This window comes from Rhipicephalus microplus, chromosome 6 (genome assembly GCF_043290135.1).
Source record: "Rhipicephalus microplus isolate Deutch F79 chromosome 6, USDA_Rmic, whole genome shotgun sequence".
Taxonomy (NCBI): Eukaryota; Metazoa; Arthropoda; class Arachnida; order Ixodida; family Ixodidae; genus Rhipicephalus; species Rhipicephalus microplus.
This window is the reverse complement of record NC_134705.1, coordinates 27,565,331-27,584,729: the sequence shown is the minus strand read 5'-3', so window position 1 is coordinate 27,584,729 and position 19,399 is coordinate 27,565,331. Positions and strand designations below refer to the sequence as shown.

Genomic DNA, 19,399 nt, shown 5'->3' with positions numbered 1-19,399 from the left:
TCCTTCCCGATTTCCCAATATATTCTTTGCCACATGTCAAGAGATCGCTAAGGACAATGCACATCTCACACATGCTGAATTTGTTGACAAGCACATTATTACACCTAAACCTACCAGCTCCATGCTTCCCAATGTGCTTACATATGCAGTGATACTACTGGCTTAAGCTCCTTTGGGGCAGCTTTTGGAACATACAAAAATGCATTTTGGAGCAGCAATAATAGATTCCGGAGCAGGTAATGCCAGAGTTAAATTTAAGATGCCTACTGTGTTGATAGATTTGGGTTAAGTCGAGTCGACGTCCCGGTCTTGTCTTCCTCAGCACAGAATTGTTCTGTTCTAGCCTTGAAGAAGACAAGTCTGCTTCTTGAAACGTTGGCCAGCCGCAACACCTGTTTACAATTTTTTTTTCTTCGCAAAGTTCCATCCAGGCCTTCCTCCTGTTTTTTGAATACTTTGTTCATGACACACGAATGATAGAATGACAATGTGCTGCTTGCTATTCAAGCATAATAGAGTAAAAAAAAATTAAATCATCAACAGATAACCTGACCATATTTAGTAGACAAAGCCAATGACAAAATTTAAAACTATATCACTTCATTATAATGTGGCTGAAGATCAGCTGACTGCTGATTTTTCGAACGCCAGATTTCTCAGACATGCTTGCAAGTTCAGATGATTTTGAGACAGCATTACAAGCCCTATGGATGTCTATGTACAAGAATGTCTAAAATTTGTGACGCTGAAACTCTTCAGCGTCTGAAATTTTTAGCTTTCAGCTGACATTCCCGGTATGAAACAGCATTACTTAAAGTCTCTACCTTTGCTTCGTCTATGACCTCGTAGGCTTAAACGAACGCTTTAGAGAATCGTTCGGCCTCACAGTAATGTCAGAAAGTCAGTTTTGCTACAATGTATAAATGCTATGGGGTGAAGCAGATAAAAAAATCATAGCAAAATCATGAGGTGAATGGTGACGATAGGACGAAGCGGACGGATGCACGGAAGCACGAACGCTTCACCCCACTCATCATCATTCACTTCGTGGATATGCTGTGACACCTTTTTTATTGACATGCAATACAATGCAACTGGCTACTACATGACTATGACGACGACGACACAGGACATATGACCCACAGCGTAAGGGGCTTCACCCCTAAGATTTGAAGGAGCCGGTACCATCGTGCAGTGAAGCGATGTCTAACGAAGAAGCCCCAGAAATGCTTGAAGGCATGATGGAAGCAATGTGGCAAACACACCAGTAAGACTTAATCACTTTATCATAAACATCTTCAGCTAACTGCTTGTTACTGCACGTGGTCCAGTTGTCGCCGTACTGCCCACTTTTAATCGCTCACCCGCACCGCCGTCCACGCTGCCTCTCTGTGCGAGTCGGCTAAGTGCGCTGCACAGACTAAGTGCCTTCACGAACGAAATCAGCTCGCCATCACTGCGCCCATGTGCGAACAGGAATGGAGTGGGCATCAAGAACACATTTTAATGAGAAACACATGCGTACAAAATCACACCAGTATGAACGGCATCAGCTGTGTAGGCGATGTTCTGTACAAAACTAGGAACGATCGGTCTCATGTGGCAGGAAGTGCTAGGTGTCGCTGGAGATTTTCATACAGTGGTGGATCTTCTAAGTGCACACACGCATTGCGGAGTCTGGACAAGAATTTCTCTATTCTGCCACACCCTTTATGTTCTGTGTCATCGTTTCCACATGCTCCATGCGATAAATCCGCAACTTATTCCAAGCTTTGCTGATTTCAATGGCGCTCATCATGCAACGCATATTTGCAAATGGACGACGATAGGTCCTCCCTCTGTGTATATACGGCAGCCTGGGTGTGCACCAAAATGCCTGATAAGAGTACACCAGGAGGCATTGCAGCTATTTAAGACGGGGCTGTGGCGATTTCATTACCTGAGCGGAACAAAAATTCATTTATCTTTTTTCTGATGATTTCCCGGTCCTCTAGAAAGTCAGAAAAATCAAACCTTCACTGCGTCCAAACCATCCATGGTCCCAACAATGACATTTGGCCCAGTTTGGCTTGGCTTGGCTCGGGTTGCGCCTTACACAGGTACATCATGATGTCATTTGCAACAGGAGAACCTAAAGGAGTTTCGTTTCTGAAAACTGGAGCACGTCCTTTGGCGCAGGCTGGGCACAGACTCGCCAAATTGGCGGAAATGTAGCAGCGTGTAGCAGCCAGGGCAATTCAGAGCAGTTTGGCGCAATTGGCGCAGCAGTAGCATCACTGCGTATGTTGCCTGAAATGCTAAGCACAAAAAAAAAAGCTTTGCAGGATTTTTTGCCGCCACCTTCTTAAGATTCTGTTAGACACTATGTAAGCTGGGCATAACAACCTTCAAGCTTGCTATTGTGAACTTTTGCATTTCCAATGCATTGGAAATGATTTGTACACAGCAAATGCTAAGCAGTTTTCATCCCCAGGTTGAAAGGCTGTTGTATGCAGGTTACTCTTAGCTTACAATTGAAGCTGTGGCAGAATCTGAGCGCAACAAAAAGACACAGCCTTATAGACAATGTCAGGAGTGTGAAAAGCAGAAAAATGTGGTTGTTATGCCATACTTACATGGTGTCCCACACAATGTTAAGAAGGTGGCAGCGAGAAACGCAGAAAGCTTGTTTTTTATCAGTGCCCTGCATCTCGGGCAGCATATGTAAGCGTTTTGCAAAGCATGGAGCTAGTAGGTGTAAGTGTAATACCGTGCATGTCAACAGATTCAGCAGGTGTGGGACGTGCATTGTCAACAACGTTCTTTTGACCTGTGGCAAAGAATATATTGAGCAATCTGGGAGGTGTGTTAATAATAGGATCCATGAGCACGACAATTAACTTCCTATCGGCATGGGTGGAAATCTACCGATTCATTGCAAGACGCACGGTTGCGACCCTCTTTTCAGCAATGTTTTGGTGGCTGGAAGGGCTGATGCGCAGTAGCTGGGTGAAATTATTGAAGCGTTTTAGATCTCCGAACTTGGTCCTGATAAGTGTGCAAGCGTGCTATCTGTGTTCCTAAAGGACAGAGAGCTCCGGTATCTGGAGAGTGATTCTAGCATGTAGTGATGGGGAGCCTTTCTGTGTGACTGCTGTTTGCGTTCATTGGTTTCTTGTTCGTGTTTTCATCGAAATAAAATCAGTTGATAGTCCAGCAGCTTCCTGTCCCTGTCTCTTTTTATTGTCTGGGTTTCATCTGCCTTATTTTGGTGCTGATGGTATTTTCAACAAGACGTCTCATTAGGCAACGATCATCAAACGAATCGATCTAACTGCCGAATTTCTTGAAAGCATTTGACCGGGTGTCATATAGCAAACTCATTTTGAAACTACAACTTACTCTGGGCAAGGGTCAAATTCTTTAATAGAGATTACAGTCAGATCCCGTTATAGCAAAGTCCGCTACAACGAAATTCCTGCCATGACAAATAATTTTCTATGCCCCGTCAGCTGCCCATAGAAAACAATGTGAAAAATGCCTCATAACAACGAATACCTTTATTGTATACTTCTGCTAAAACGAACTTTTCACGGCTACCCCCACACAACGGAAAAAAACTTGCCTAGAACTGCAGCGAAATTTCACTACCAACTTGGCCATTTCTTGTTAGCTCATGGCATCTAGAGAGCGCGGCCACATCGAAACACCCGCCTTTTCATGGGCGACATGCTTTCTGCCACCACACACACATTCCAGTAAATATTTCAACGTTCAGATGCTCGGACAGGGTTTCATGCACGTGTGGACCGTGGCAGAACCTTCAAGAATTCCAGCCACGTTTTTGACGTCACGTTCAAAACAAAAGCACTGCTCTGCATCACTAGTCCTGCGATCGTGAATGACGTTCATGGCATTATGAAAACGCAGGTGTGGCCAGCGCGCACCTTGTCCAAGAGTTACCACATTCTGCCGCAACCACTCGAACACGAATGAGGTCGTGCCGACGTGACCACGACTGTATGCGTGCATCCAAGGCGCACCAACTCGACCCAATAGTACTGCTTGCCACAACGCTGCGGATTCAACCACGTCGATTCGAACCAAGATAGTGATGACGCAGTTCTGAAGGCAAGCACACGGCCAGTGCAGTGCAAACAGATTGAAAACAAAACTACTGTTTGCCGCAACTGCTGTGCAGGAAACTCCGGTTACTATAGTCGCTTTTATTGATAGGGAATGCGCTGCAAAGGTGCACAGCTAACACAGCCATAGATTAAAGGCAATAAACTCGTAAAACAGTATGAATCCTTAACGACTTTCCTGTGGATCACTTATTGTTTTTGCAAAGCCCACAGGCTATAGATGGCGCTTTGCATTCCAAGATGGCTGCAGGACGGGGGGTCAGCCCGTGAACTCGCATAGGCAAATATAGCAGGTACAGACGTACGCCCCGTGCCGCTTTTACCAGACAAACTCTTGATCGTCAAATGAATGTATATTGGATCAAAGTACTTTCCCAAACGATAGCAACTGCTAAATGTTGACGCTTCATGGCATTGATTGCTAGCGTTGCTCGGGGGTAGTTCCTTCTGCCATTTGTACTTGCGGTTTAGCATTTTGCGTAGCACCTGCTTCAATGTCCCGACCATTCGTTCAATCAGTTTGTTTGACTGTGGCCAGTACAGTGGGGAGTTCTCACTAGCAATTCCCAGTCTGTGATGAAATTAGTTCGTTCTCTTGTTCACAAATCTTTTGGCTTGGTCCGTAATAATGACGCTGGGGACTCCAAATCACTGAATCCACTGGTTTGTCATGAAGAAGTGCGTCGACGAGGTGCTCGGTAGGTTCGCGGCATTCGTGTATCTTGTGATGTGGCCCATACGAAAGAGGATGTGGTCTTCCTTCTCGTTTATAGGACCCATATAATCTAGGGATATCATCGCGTTTGGCTCTATAGGAATATCACGTGGGTTGAAGCAACCTCCATTCCATGTCATGCAGGCGTTGATAGTCTGGGGCAGGAGTCAATATAATTGCATATGTCCTTTCTCATTGATGGCCACCAGCACTTCTGCTAGATTAGGTCTCTTGTCTTCTGGACACATAGGTGCCCGTTTTTGTCGTAGAAAAACAATCATAACACTGCTTCAGAGGGCAGCAAGAATTATCACCGTCTGGTGAACCCATCCTTTCTCGAATTCTCTTCACCAATATGTTGTTTTCGATAACATGCTCTGAAGATTGCTTGTTGCCCTCCTCCCGAAATTTTTTGCAATCGGTCTCTCTCTCCACCTCAGTGGCAACCCTTTGTTATCCTCTGTGTGGCGTCTTCAACCAGACTCATGAAGTCTTCGTTCGGTGCGGGGCATTTCGTCTTGAGCCTCACATGGCGCTGTCCATGAAAACGCTCGTCCGATTGCCGTGCCGGCAGCATGTCGCGATAAGTGCTTCCTTGGTGCGGTGTGGTGTGCCTTGTTTCGGGGGGGTGGCACTTCGGATGATAATTTTTCGGTGGGCTTGACTGGGACAATAGTCACATCATTCAACGTGTGAAACGCTACGTCGACACAGGCGACTCGTTAGTAATCCGAGCCCAAAATCAGGCCGATGCTTCTACGCAGTTCCCTTATTACGACGTCTTCAAGTGGCAGATTCGTGGTGCCCAGTGCAACACCAAGCGTCGCAGCGAGAGTTTGACCTATGCTGCTGCTGAGAACTTCACTGTTCTCGTGCAATACCCGTGAGTGCATGGGAATGTTGTGAGTCACGGCATTGGCACTCATGATGGATATGTTGGCGCCTCTGTCAATGCCCACGCGGACGAGTCGGATGTTAGCAGTATCGGACACGATTGATGATCTGCCACTCATCGAATGAAAAAAACAGTTTGCGAGCCTCGATGAAGTAGTCTTTGTTCCGTGGCTGCTGTTCTCTTTCTTCGCTCGTTTCTCTTCGCAGAACAAGTGACCAATCATGGGACAGGTGACCCTTGTCGCCGCAGTTGGAGCACGAACAAGCAAGGATGGGCCGCGGGAGCCCAAAGAATCGCTGTTTGAGTTGGCTGTCAACAAGTTGGCGGAGCTGCTGGCTAATACACGCTGGTTTGAATCCTCGCTACAGCTTGTTGTAGATGGTGGCGGCTTCTTATCCTTATTGGCACACACAGTTGTGGGACGCCTCGCGTCGAGCAAAGCCACCCTGTCGATGAGTTCAATCACTGTGCTGCACAGTTGTACTGCCAGTGGGTTGGCCCATGTGTTGTCCTCAATGCCGCTGAGAATGAGAAAAATTCATACTTCCTCTGCTAGACGGTATACCGCCTTGTTCAGAATGGCATTCTTTGAATACTTGTACTCGACGATGGTCTTGTGGCTCTGAAGGCGTCGCTCTGTCTGCAGTTCGAAGAACTCCTGCACTGTCAGCTTCCGTTTGAATATGAGAATGAGCGCTTCCTTCCATTGCTGTCAAGTCTCATGCTGTGAGCCGTAATCCTTGGCAGATCCCATCAGGCGACTTGCTGCTGTCCCCAACGTGGGCGACGGCATCCAGTTGGCAAGCGCTGCGATTCTTTCCAGTTGCACTATCCATTCGTGGGCACTTTGTTGGGGTGTCCCATTAAACATGGGGATTGAGAATGATGTGTTGTTTGTGGACTGAATCTAGGTCGGGCTTGTTGTCGGTGGACCTCTCGACAGCGAGTTGGCGAACAGGACCTGCGTGTTCACAAGTGCGGCAAGAATATGGGCCATGGATGGACGGCGACGTACATGGTCAGAATATCAGCGAAAGTCTCATTAAGACGTTCGGTGAGGTTGTTGGTCTAAGGATGGTAGGCGGTGACTTGCTTGGCTGTACCTCAAAGTCGTGTGAGTTAGGTCCGCCGTAAAAGCCGTACCTCTGTCAGTAATGAGGACCTGTGGAGCTCCGTAATGCAGGACGATGTTCTTGACAAAGAACCTTGCTACCTCAGCAGCACTGCCTTTAGGCAGGGCCTTTGTCTCAACGTAGCTAGTAGCTACGACGATCCTTTGTCTCTCCGTAGTCAGTAGTTACGACAATCTATTTGTTCCCGGAATTCGACGTCAGGAACGGCCCCAGTAAGGCAATGCCAATCTGCTGGAATGGCCGACAAGGTGACTCGATGGGCTCGAGAAGTCCGGCTGGCCTAGTCGGCGGTGTCTTTCGTCACCGACAGTCGCAGCCGATCCTGACGTAACGAGTGACGTCGGTGGCAAGTCGTGGCAGTAGTACTTTTCCTGTATTTTTGCGAGCGTACGGAAAACAGCCAGGTGTTCAGCTGTCAAGTCGTCGTGTAGGACCTAAAGTACTTCTGATCTCATTGCTGAAACAAGCACGAGAAGGTGACCAAGTCTCCAAGGGGCGAGAAGTTCTTTTTTAAGAGAACTATTTTGCAAGAAAAATAACTCCAGTTCTCTCTTGAAAACATTCAAAACAGTCGCGCTGTTACCCTTGAGGTATTCCACAAGGCTTCCGAGTTCTGAGTCTGCTCATTGTTACTCGGCAAAGATGTCGGAAGTTATTGTTCCTAAGAAGCCGTCCTCATCCAGGGCCGTCGGGCGGCAGTGGCTCAGGGGCACGAGACAAGCAGTCAGCGCCAGAGTGTTTTCTTTCATACTTGTAAACGACAGTCACGTCTAATTCTTGAAGTCTGAGGCTCCACCGTGCGAGGCGACCGAAGGGTCTTTCAAGTTAGCTAGCCAACACAAGATGTGGTGGTCGCTCAGAACTTTCAAAGGCCTGCCGTAGAGATAGGGGCGAAACTTTGACGCAGCCCAGATTATGGCAAGGCACTCCTTTTCTGTTGTGGAATAGTTTGCTTCGGCCTTGGATAGCGACCGGCTAGCACAACTGATAACCCTTTTCACGCCGTCAGTCCTTTGCACGAAGACGGCGCCGAGTCTTACGCTGCTTGTGTTGGTGTGTACTTTCGTTTCGGTGTACTCGTCGAAATGCGCAAGTATCTGTGGTGTCTGGAGGCGTCGTTTAAGTTCCTGGAATGCTTTCTCTTATGCCGCTTCCCACCTGAATTGGACATTTCTTTTCGTGAGGTGAGTTAATGGCTTGGCAATCTGTGAAAAAACGTTAAATAAAACGCCTGTAATAGGCGCACAATCTGAGGAATCGAAGTACAGCCCTCTTGTCAGCGGGCTGCAATTAACGATGGCAGCTGTTTTCCATGGGTTGGGACGAACTCCACACTTGCTAATCACATGTCCCAAGAACACCAGCTCCTCGTACTCAAAGCGGCGCTTTTCTGGCTTCCGGGTGAGTCCAGAGGTGTTGATAGCTTGAAGTACGGCTCCAAGGTGCTGGAGATGCTCGTCGAAGCTCGAGGAAAACACGACATCATCCAATTACAGAAGCCAAGTCTGCCATTTCAATCCAGCCAGAATGGTGTCCATAATGTGCTGGAATGTCGCAGGTGCCGAGCAAAGACCAAATGGCATGATCTTAAACTCGAAGAGGCCGTCTGGTGTGATAAAGGCAGTCTTCTCTCAATCTCTCGTCAACCTCAATTTGCCAATAGCCCGTTTTGAGGTTCATCGAAGAAAAGTACTTCACGCTGTGGAGTCAGTCCAGGGTGTCGTCTATACGTGGGAGAGGGAACATGTACTTTGTGATTTTGTTTAGGCAGCGGTAATCAACGCAAAAACGTAGGGTACCGTCCTTCTTCTTCACTAATACCACGGGTGACACCCACAAACTCTTAGATGGCTAAATGATGTTGTCCTGTAGCATTTCGTGGACTTGTTTCTTCCCGGCATGACGTCCGCACGTTGAGCCTGAGAATGAGCTTTGTAGTACTGGTCGGGCACTTTCTTCTGTTATGATGCAATGTTTCACAACTGGCGTTTGTTGAATTCGCGATGATGTCGAGAAACCGTCCTAGAATTGCAAGAGCAGGGACTTGAGCTGGTCTTGCTTTAAAGTGAGGAAATGTTTCTACTGGCTGGTTAAAAAAGTTTATGTCATCGGTGCGTACCCACTATAAACCGGTACAATCGGTAAGCAAGGGGAATGCTCTATGCATGCCGGTCTTATTTTTATTCAGCAGCGTTGGCAACCACCCACCATGGAGCCCAACGAGCGGAAGCTATAAGTTTGTGAGTACTAAATACTTGCAGACGCCAATCGTACAACGCTACCACAACCCAATGCGCCTAGACCAAGGAAGGCTATTTGCACAGGGTTAACCCTCGCCGCCAGAAAAATTGAAAGTAAAAGGAAGAAACAAGAAGACAGGAAATATAAAAACTGCTAAAAAAGACGAAGATGTAGAGAATGAGAGAGACAGTTTCTGGGGGAACCAGCAACTAACTTTCTCGTTTCCTGCAGGTTGTTGTACTGGCTTCAGTAGTGTGCTTTCTGATCTTCCGCTGGTTCCAGCAGAGTGCTTAATGGTTCTATGCCGGTCGCTGCAGACAACTCATTAACTGTACAGGTCCCAGCAGGGTGCTTACTGGTATTCTGTCCTGGTTGCAGCAGGTTACTGGTTTTCTCCTGGGATGCTGCTGGAACCAGCAGGCAACTTGCTGGTTTTCAGTTAGTTAGTTATATTGGGTTCATTGGTGCAAGAGCGACTCAGGCTAAGCTGTGCCAAACACAAGGGGCTAGTGACAGCCAGTATTTACATTTTAATTCTAAAGCTTATGGAGGAATCCACTCTATTTTAGGAAATTAATAACGTTGGACAGTAGAACAAGTGAATCATCTCCTAAAACTTGATTCAGGTGCAATGGTGTGTGGTGTTTGCACAGTGGTCTGAAATGCTTTCGTCTTTCTGCTTCAATGTATGGACACGTGATTAGAATATGTAAAACCGTTAATGGCTGTTGACATTTTTCACATTCCGGCAAATCTTCTCTTCTAATCAAAAAGTTGTGAGTGAAGTGAGTGCACCCAATGCGGAGTCGGCATAGGATGACCTCAATGAATCGTTCTTGGTGAGCCCACGACTTCCATTTGCCCACTGTGGGCTTCACTAAACGTAGTTTACTACGCGTGTAGGAGTCCCATTGTTGCTGCCATTTTGATGATAATGCTAAATGAATGGTACGTAGGCTATCTTTAAGGGCAATCTTTGTTTGTTTAACTGATGTGTGTGCTGCTAAAGATGCACATTCGTCTGCCTTTTCATTGCCTGGTATCCCTATGTGGCTTGGAACCCAACAGAAACGGACAGTCATATTTTCATTATTTGAAACAATCATATGTAGGATATCACCTAGTAAAGGTTTGTATTCAGATTTTAAATGTAGCGCTTTTATTGAACTTAATGAGTCAGTGTATATGATTGCTTCTCTGTATTCCCAGTGATGATTTTTTTTTACTGCTTCCCATAAGGCGTACATTTCAGTGCTGAAAATGAACATCAACATGAATGAAAATGGACATGATAGTGTAACACTAACAGCGCTTCCTTCTGTCACAATTCCACTGCCAACATGGTGTTTTGTTTTCGAGCCATCTGTGAGAATTTCGGTATAACCTTTGTATTTGTCCTGGATTGTGCGGAATTCTTGAATTAAGTGTTGTGGTATGACGTCATTTTTCTTAAATCGGGTCAGTGAAAAATCACACAGTTGAGCCAGGTCAGCCCATGGTGGCAGTCTCGGTGGTTCGCTGGTTTTCAGTAGGCTTGACCCAGTTCAATATAGCATTGCATGCATTCTTAATTGAATCTGTCAAGGTGATAGAGCAGGCTAGTTGATTATGATAGCTGACATTCATTTCTGTAGCGTGAAAAATACAGGACATCCATCTCTCCCCATCGTGTATCCATGTCTTTATTTCATTTTTTGTGCTATAGAAATGAATTCCAGTCATTATTAAAGACGATTCAGAATGTTTGCACACATGCTGTACATCGATCACATCTAAGCCTGATCTCAAGTGCTCCTTATTTATTTATAAGTTACCAAATATGCAGTCGTCGAGCCCGCTTATAATGAACCTGAGCCTGACGCGGCATCCGTTTGCTGTATTCCGAAGTTCGTAGTAAATGAAACACAGCTTTTAAAAAAGTTGTGAGTGAAAACACAAACTTTTGCCCAAAAAAGTTCGTGATGCACGTGTTTCAATGAGCAGAAGCGATAAGGGTGCTTTTAATTAATTTCAAATAGCAGCGTGCTTGTTCACCGAGGCCCGTAGCATAAGCTGCATGAGGGACTGGGTTCAAAGTTTTGTCGTTCTCGCAATTCGATTCCTCCAAATCACTCTTGCCACGTACTTCATTCACAATGCCCTAATCCGTGCACGGTTTAGGGCATTAGTCTGGCGATGCGGTGTGCTCAGAATAGCGAGGAGGGGGGGGGGGGGCAAAAGCATCGAGGGGTGCGTAACAAAAAGCGGTCGAGGAGAGCGGCAACTCGAGGGGCGCGGAGGCAGGGTCGGCGTTTGGCAATAAGAATGTATGGGCGCCTCGCCGATGCCTCATCAATGGTTGAAAGTAGTTTCCCGGGAAGTCGGCTGAGCACCGACCCCGTTCGCTGCAACCGATTGGTGGCGCTCAGAGACATTCGTTGTAAGTGCGATTTTGTGCCATTGAACCAACGTATACTTTCACCGTTACGCGGATATTGTTCGTTCTAAGAGAAAGTTGGTTTTGAGTGGGGCCGTTATATGTGGGCTCGACTGTATACATCATTATGCAAAAACACACTTTGATTCGAGCTTTTGAAAGCTCGAATAAAAGCAGAATATTAGATCAGAGCCCCATTGCCGCACAATTTTTTTTCAATTTGAACGTCCAATTTAGGTTTGGTCATACTCAGCAAACGAGTATCTCTACACTATATGGCAGTTGATTTGCCACGGGAAGTAGCATTCTGGTTCAGAACATTCAGCCATCTTGGCCATGATCAGACCAAATTGAACTTTTCTAGCTTGCTCTCATCTGCTACAACGCTGCTAGAGAGGCTAACGCCGCCATAAAGAATGCTGCATTGCTATTTTTTGTACGGTGTCCAGCATCGTCAAGCATTGAATTCGCCGCCATTCTCATTGACTTTTCAGTAGCATTAGTACCATATCTATTCTTGACGATTTTTCAAACTAATGCTGAATAGTTACCTAATCAATACAGTAATATATATACTGCACGACAAAAAAGTTGTATCATTTATTTACAGGTAACAGCATAAGAAATAGTAGTCTAATATAATGTATAATTTATCACGACGTCTTAGCGCCAGTTTAGAACAACACATGTTGTGCCCTTGCCGTTGCCGAACTTGTTATGACTTGTCGTTGTTGCATCTGTGTGTTCGAATTTCGGTGTGTTAAAAGCAGTTTCCTCCGGCATCTGCATGACATTAACATGTATTAGTTTATTTAGGGGTTAATTTCATTTGTAGAATGTGTAACAAATAAATATCAGCCTATTTGAGCTGCTTTTGGTGCTGTGTTATGTGATGTCTGATTTCGTGAGTGCAGATCGAGGCCTACCATTCTTTCAGTCCCGAGTCTTCCATGCTGGTAAGCTGCATTATTCATTTCAAATATAAGTAAACCGTGCATATCTCAAACATTTCTGTGCTTTATTAGGCTCACTGTCGTTGTACATAGGTGTTCGAGATGTTAATGAATGCGCGTATGTATGCCGGTTGATGTAAGCCATGTTCCTTTATCACCGCGGTGTAATGACATATTAACACAGTGCCTAATTCTAGTTTGCTGGGTGAACTAATGGTGTTGTAGAGATGCAAAAGTCAATTCACTTGATATGCATGTCCACGCGCACAGTGCTTCCCGTGTTAAGTAGCACTTTTTTTTAGATTGATATAAGCTGTCGTGAAATCTTTTATTTTGTTATAGATTGCCTGCATCACTGTGTTGCCTTTGACGACACTTGTGGAGGGTATCAAGGTCCCCTATGGATTTTCGTCCGGAATGATTCAATACATTGAGTGCAAGCCAAAGCTGGCAAATTAAGGGTGTATAACAGATTTTTAATAAAACATAATCATCATTACTTTAGATCAACCTTTGTGTATACTTAACAGACTTTTGAAACAGCAGCACCTTTAGAACTACATGGTGTTGAAGGGAACAAAATTAATCGGCACACTAGTACCCCTCCAACTCAAAGTATTACGAAAATGGAATGCAATGATTGTTGAGCTATGAAGGGACTGACTTCCAGTTAGAAACATGCTGTGGATTTCAAATGGTTTGAGCTGCAATAAAATCTAGGCTGACAATATGCAGCTCAAATTCGGCTTATTGCCAGCTTGTTGCTTCGAAGTGTGCTCCATGTCGCGATTTCCAGGTTGGCCAACTGCTCACAACACTGTGCTGGAACCAACAGCTACTGGTTCTATCAACTACAGGTTCAATCAACTGCTGGTTCTATCACCTGCTGGGCATATACTAATAAACCAGCACTGCTGGAACCAGTAGCCAATCAGCAGAAAATTTTCACCTGGGTTTCTATTTAGTCCAACACAAGAATGCAAAAAAATAATCAATCAATTATTTCTACGACATACTTAGAAGAAAAGCTCGGAACTGTGTTATCACTAATGAGAAGTGATGGTATGTTTGGTCACATCTAGGTTGTGGTATGAAAAATGTAAAATACAGTTGTTATTGCCATGATAAAGGGTTATAGCAGCAATAATAAAGCTTTGAAACTTTATTTATTTCTACATTCGAGTTGCTGAGGGCCGTGGTCAAGAAGCCTCTAGAGGGCTTGCCTGGGACCACGACCCCTTACAAATGCGCGGCATAGACAACAATTTTATTGCAATGAAAATGCACATATTGAGCAAGCAGTTTAGTGATAGTTTATGCAAGTGAAAATAAAGCATAAAGATTTAAAATTATAAACTCAAAAGGCGAAATTGAAAAAAAAAAAGAAATCATTGTAATTATTTCTTCGACATACAAAAAACATTATTACAGAGTACTGATACAAGTACTACTGAATTTGCACCAAAGTCAGGTTGGGCATGTGCCCATGTGATAGTTAGATAAGAGACACAAAATGTTTTGAAAAAAAAAAATGCATAATTTCACTCCGATGGCAGATATGACATTCAAACGAAACGGCAAGAAAAAGTGAAGAATTTCTTTGCCGTAGTTGGTACGCATGCGTGGGATAAACCACGTGTGATTGAAACAGGGGTTGCGAAAATCTTTGCGGTGCTTTAGGACAGCAATGATTCCTAAAAAGTTGTCACATTTTAATCCTGCATGGTAGCGTTTTACAAGCATTGTGCGGTAGTATTATGGTAGAGTTAGTAAGTTCATGCCCTGAATATGGGAGTGGTGTGACAGCAATAAGAAACATTTGCAATGGCACGAACAGCCCTTTTCTGTATGACGCGCAATTTGTGGATATTTGTTAACCTGGTCGTACCCCAAACAAGATGACAGTAGTTAACATGAGATAAAAACAAGGATTTATAAATGAGAAGCTTCACTGCCTTAGGTAGCGAGAAACGCACCTGCGATAATATGCCTGAAAAAAGTGCTAGATAGCTTTTCAGTATATGCGTTCCAAAACATGTGTTCATCGAAAATTATTATCAGACACTTAATACGCTGTACCATCTGAAGTTCTGAACTATCAAGTTTTATTGGTACATAACAAGGCATATGTTTATTTTTCAGCCTGTAATTTATAGCTTTTGTTTTTGATGTGTTTAATTTTAAACAGTTAATACTTGTACACGTGGTCAACTTTGCCAGTAGCTCATTTGCGTCCTTAATTAGGTTTTTATAATTTTTAGCAGTGAGGAGCAAGGTTGTGTCATTTATAATACATTTTACAGACGGGTCAATTTTTACAATATCATTTGCGTATATACAAAAAAGCAAAGGCCATAATATGCTACCTTGTGTTACACCTGTTGAAATTTTTAGTAAATTGGAGGTACTATTGCTCACGACTACCTTCTGCTGCCAATACATTAGGAATGATTCATTGAGCTCTAAGAAGACACCTTGCAAGCCATAGTGTGCACATTTCTTTAGCAGCGTAGTATGATTTATTGTGTCAAACGCGTTTGCATAGTCTACGAAGATGCCTAAAGTGTGGAGTTTGCTTTCAAAACCATTTATTTTAATTCCTTTCGCTCTAAAAAAGCATGTTCTGTTGAACGGCCATTGATCAAACGCAACTGCAAAGTAGTGATAATGTGGTGTTTATCTAGGAAGGAAACCATACGATTTTGAATTAGTTTTTCTAGTTTCTTCGACATTACTAAAAGTATAGATATCAGCCCGTGATTGTTAAGTGAATTTTCACCTCCTTCTTTGTATAACACACCCACTTTTGTCACTTGCAACTTCGGGAGAAAATTCCGTTAGAAAAAACAAGATTAAAGATATGCTCCAATAATCCAGCAATTGATGGGCTTAATCTGTAATCACATGCATCACAGCACGTGCTGTTTTTCACAGACAAAAAAGCATTTGAAACTTCACCGGCTATTTTTGGTGCCAAACCACTTTTGTCACTTGCAACTTCGGGGGAAAATTCCGTTCGAAAAAACAAGATTAAAGATATGCTCCAATAATCCAGCAATTGATGGGCTTAATCTGTAATCACATGCATCACAGCACGTGCTGTTTTTCACAGACAAAAAAGCATTTGAAACTTCACCGGCTATTTTTGGTGCCAAAAACGCACTCTGAGATACTGCCAGATAAGCATGTGGTACAAGCTGAATTGTGTTGTTCCTTTGCTAGGGTTACGAAATAATCATTGAATAAATTTGCTAAATCATCCTTACAAGTAACGTCCCCATCTATCACGAGTTCTGTGGGCCGGAAGCCATCACCATTATGGCCAGGAAATTTGTTTAGCCTGGACCAAGCTAAGTCTTGTTTACTCTTCACATCTCTGTTGAAGATGCTGTTCAGGTATTTTTCTCCTTTCATAATGCAACAAGCTGTTAACTTTATTTCACTTGGATTTGAAACGTTTAAGCATTTCTTCGTTTTTGTTTTTCAGGAAGTTTTGGAACAATCTATTTTTAGGTTCGATTTCCTCAAAACAAGTCTTTGTCAGCCATGGTTTTTTGGCTTTGCGTGCATGCTTCAGCTGTGTGTACGGAAAGCAATTCTTGTAAAACCTACTCATTCTATCATGGAAAATATTACAGGCGACTTCTGGTTGCTTGCAGTACATGCTTGACCAATCAGTTAATGATATGTCCCTGCGAAATGCAGTCAATGTATATATATTGATATCTTGAATAACTATTGGTTCTCCAAGTTGGAAGGGCGCACGATTCGCGGCTTCGTTTATGAACATGAAAATAGGCATATGATCACTGATGGGTGCACTGAGTACGCCGGAGAAACATTTCGAAGCTTCTATATCAGTAATGAACATATCGATTAATGTCGCATTATTTTTGTCAATGCAAGTTGGGATGGTGACAACATTAAAAAACCCATTTGATTCAATAACTTGACAGAGTTGAAACTGACTTTCTGATGCTTTCGCAACATCGATATTGAAATCACCTGCAATAGTTAGCTTACTACCAGTGTCTCCAACCCAACATAAGTATGTATCTAAGAATGCTAGGAAATTCAACTTGTTACCCCTAGGAGGGTGGTATAACACACCATAAACAAAACCATTACTTTGAACAATCAATATTTCACAAAACATTAGTGATATACAAAAATTCTTGAACCAGCCGACATTTTAATGAACATTTAGCCATCATCAAAAAACACCACCTCCTAATCTTGTTCGGTGATTTGAAAAGAATGTTGCACAGCCGGATGATTAGAAAACTTCAGATTAATTTTTGTACCAAGTTTCTGTCATCATAAGAACATGAGGTTCAGATCTTATTCGAAATAAGAGCAATTATCTAATCTTCCTTATTTCTTGCAGAATGTGCGTTAAAGTGAATGAAGTACATGTTATTCTTTATTACAGAAAGCAATGCGCTTAGTTTTTCGAGCCTCACGTAATTACTGCCTGCCATTTTTCCTTTTAGGTAAGAATCACTTTGGTAATGACCAATGACTATTCTCCCATTACTGAGAGGTCCTTCAATATCCCTACTGATGGCTACTTTGTGCTCACACTAAGCCTTAGCTATTATCATGCATAGTCGTAAGAGAAGCAAGCTCAGATGAACTGTGAAATATGCTGCCCAGTTTGCCTATGACAGTTGTTCTTTCTTGCTCCCCTTTATTTTTCGGCATTGTTTTATTCACCATGAGAAGGAGACAGTGAAGGGCACCATGCGTACCTTGGCTGTTTCAGGGTCAGGGCAGACAACATGGGTGTAGTTGATGTTGACCATGTCCGTGCCAGAGCAGATGGTCAGTGAAACTTCATCCAGGCCATACCGGTTTTTGCTACTAAGCTCAGCCAACAGTCTTACATCCTGCAAACACACGCACAGTCAGACACACTGCATACCTGCATTCACATTAGTGACACAATGCCGAGTAATAAGCCCAGAAGCCCAAATTTCTTATGCCTATAACGCAATAGAAGGCAAGCGTATGAGAGGAGTTAGATGTACAGATGAAGCTGAGACAATTGCGGGTTTAATGTCATTGCAGGAAGCACAGGACTGAGCTGATTAGAAAAACACAGAAAAGACTTTTGCCTTGCAGTGAGCGGACTAGCAAGTGACAATGATGATGACGAACAGTTCAGGGTGTCAATGTTGAATAGGCCTGCAAATTTCCACAAAATTAAACAGTCCGTTTGAGTGCATACACATACTGCTCATTGTTAAATACTATTTTACTGAACCTAATATAATACTACTTGCAGTATGGTTTAGTAGTAGTAGAAAACTTTATGAAGCATTGGCTTTTAGGAATAGCTTGACAGGGGCAAAATAATATGCCCTTTAAAATGACCCATCATGATGCATAAAGCCAGACTCCTTCACTCTAGATCAAGCTATTGTACAAGCTGCAAGCTAACATGTTAAGAAGTACTGCCAAAATTTTGTGCAACGGTTCTCTGCAAAATTACAGATTGCAAAATTATATATATATATACATATATATAGTGTAGACCACTTATAACGTAAAAGCTTAAAGTCCAGAACGGGTTACAATGCAGCCTTTTTCAAGTCTCATTTACTTCCTCATTAAACCCCATATATATGCATACCTCTCACTGTGCAGTTGCCCAGGAATAAAGACAGGTTATAATGTAGTGGCTGGAAAAATCTGTCACAAACGCGTCAGTGAGTGGACGTCTGAAAATCTGTATTCACACGACGGACGTGATTGCGGACGGATCAGTCACGTCACATGCGACGTGTTTCGGATCCCTCCGCAACCAGCATTCACACGATAGGGGAGAATTCCCGCTACAAGCGAGGATTTTGGCATTGCTCCCCAAGAATCCCTACTGTGAATTGGGCTTTCATCGTTTCCCAAATCATTCCGCGCGGACCAAAGTAGGGACGCGGGTACAGATGATGTATGGTAACGTAGCATGCAATTTCAAGTGTCGAACCAAAGATTTAGTTTGGCGTGTGAATATAGCTAAAGGAGGCACGCTGGATGCTGTTACGTTGCTATGTGTGTGTTATTGCAACGTGCAAGTTCTTCATGAATGGGTGTTCGAGACGTCGCTCCAGAGACCCACGAAAAGACGAGGCCGTTTGTACACCACACTTTATATACACACGAAAAAAATGAGCACACATAACATAGACATACTATGTAAACAATCCATCACTGTCTCCTTGCGCTACTGCAGTCCTAACCTAACAGTCCCTCATCTTAACATGGACACAAGACACGAGGCCGGTCTCACCACAGTTCATTGGTACTTCTCGACCAGGATCACCTTATCCGTATGATAGACCAGGAGGCTACTTGAAGGGTAGGCACCACCACCGTAGCCACGTCCCAACCGGACACCTCCGCTGGAACTTGTGCTCGTAGCCCGACAGCTGCACGTGTCCTCTGGCACAGGATGCCTTGAAGCCGCAGCACGTCAGCGATGCACGGCCGTGGCAGGTAGTACGTGGCAGGTGGCCCAGGCTCAGCTGTTACCAGGCTTGGGTCCAGAACCCAACGGCCGAGTAGCGAGCCCAGTCTTTCTTGTTTCTTCCCTCGTGCCTTTGCCGCAACGCTCCACCCTTCTTTTTTTCTTCCTTTTTCATTTCCAGCCCAGTGCTCAATCCACCTTCGTCGTTGTCTGTTTCCAACTCTTGTAATGACACGCACTTTGAACTTCCTCGCCAGTCACTTATCACAGATGCGCCGCTGGAGAGGAGGGACGAGGTCTTAACGAAGGGAGGGAACGCGAAGTGAATAAACAAGGGGCATATGGAAGAGAAAAAAAGGAAAGGAGACTGCAGCACGCTGTGTGCGTTCACCGAGGGGGAGGAGGGCGGTTGCCTACACAACAGATAAGCCTTTGCACAACTTCCGACGCGGCTAC

At 44.1% G+C, this 19,399-nt stretch overlaps 1 protein-coding gene across 1 annotated transcript in view; it reads right to left on the bottom strand.

The window, feature by feature from the left end:
- norpA (no receptor potential A) overlaps positions 1 to 19,399 on the bottom strand; it is a 553,315-nt gene that overhangs the window by 443,575 nt on the left and 90,341 nt on the right. Inside the window, exon 6 of the mRNA XM_075865873.1 lies at positions 17,229 to 17,366. Within this exon, the coding sequence (XP_075721988.1) occupies positions 17,229 to 17,366 (138 nt within the window). The remainder of the gene's footprint in view (positions 1 to 17,228; positions 17,367 to 19,399) is intronic.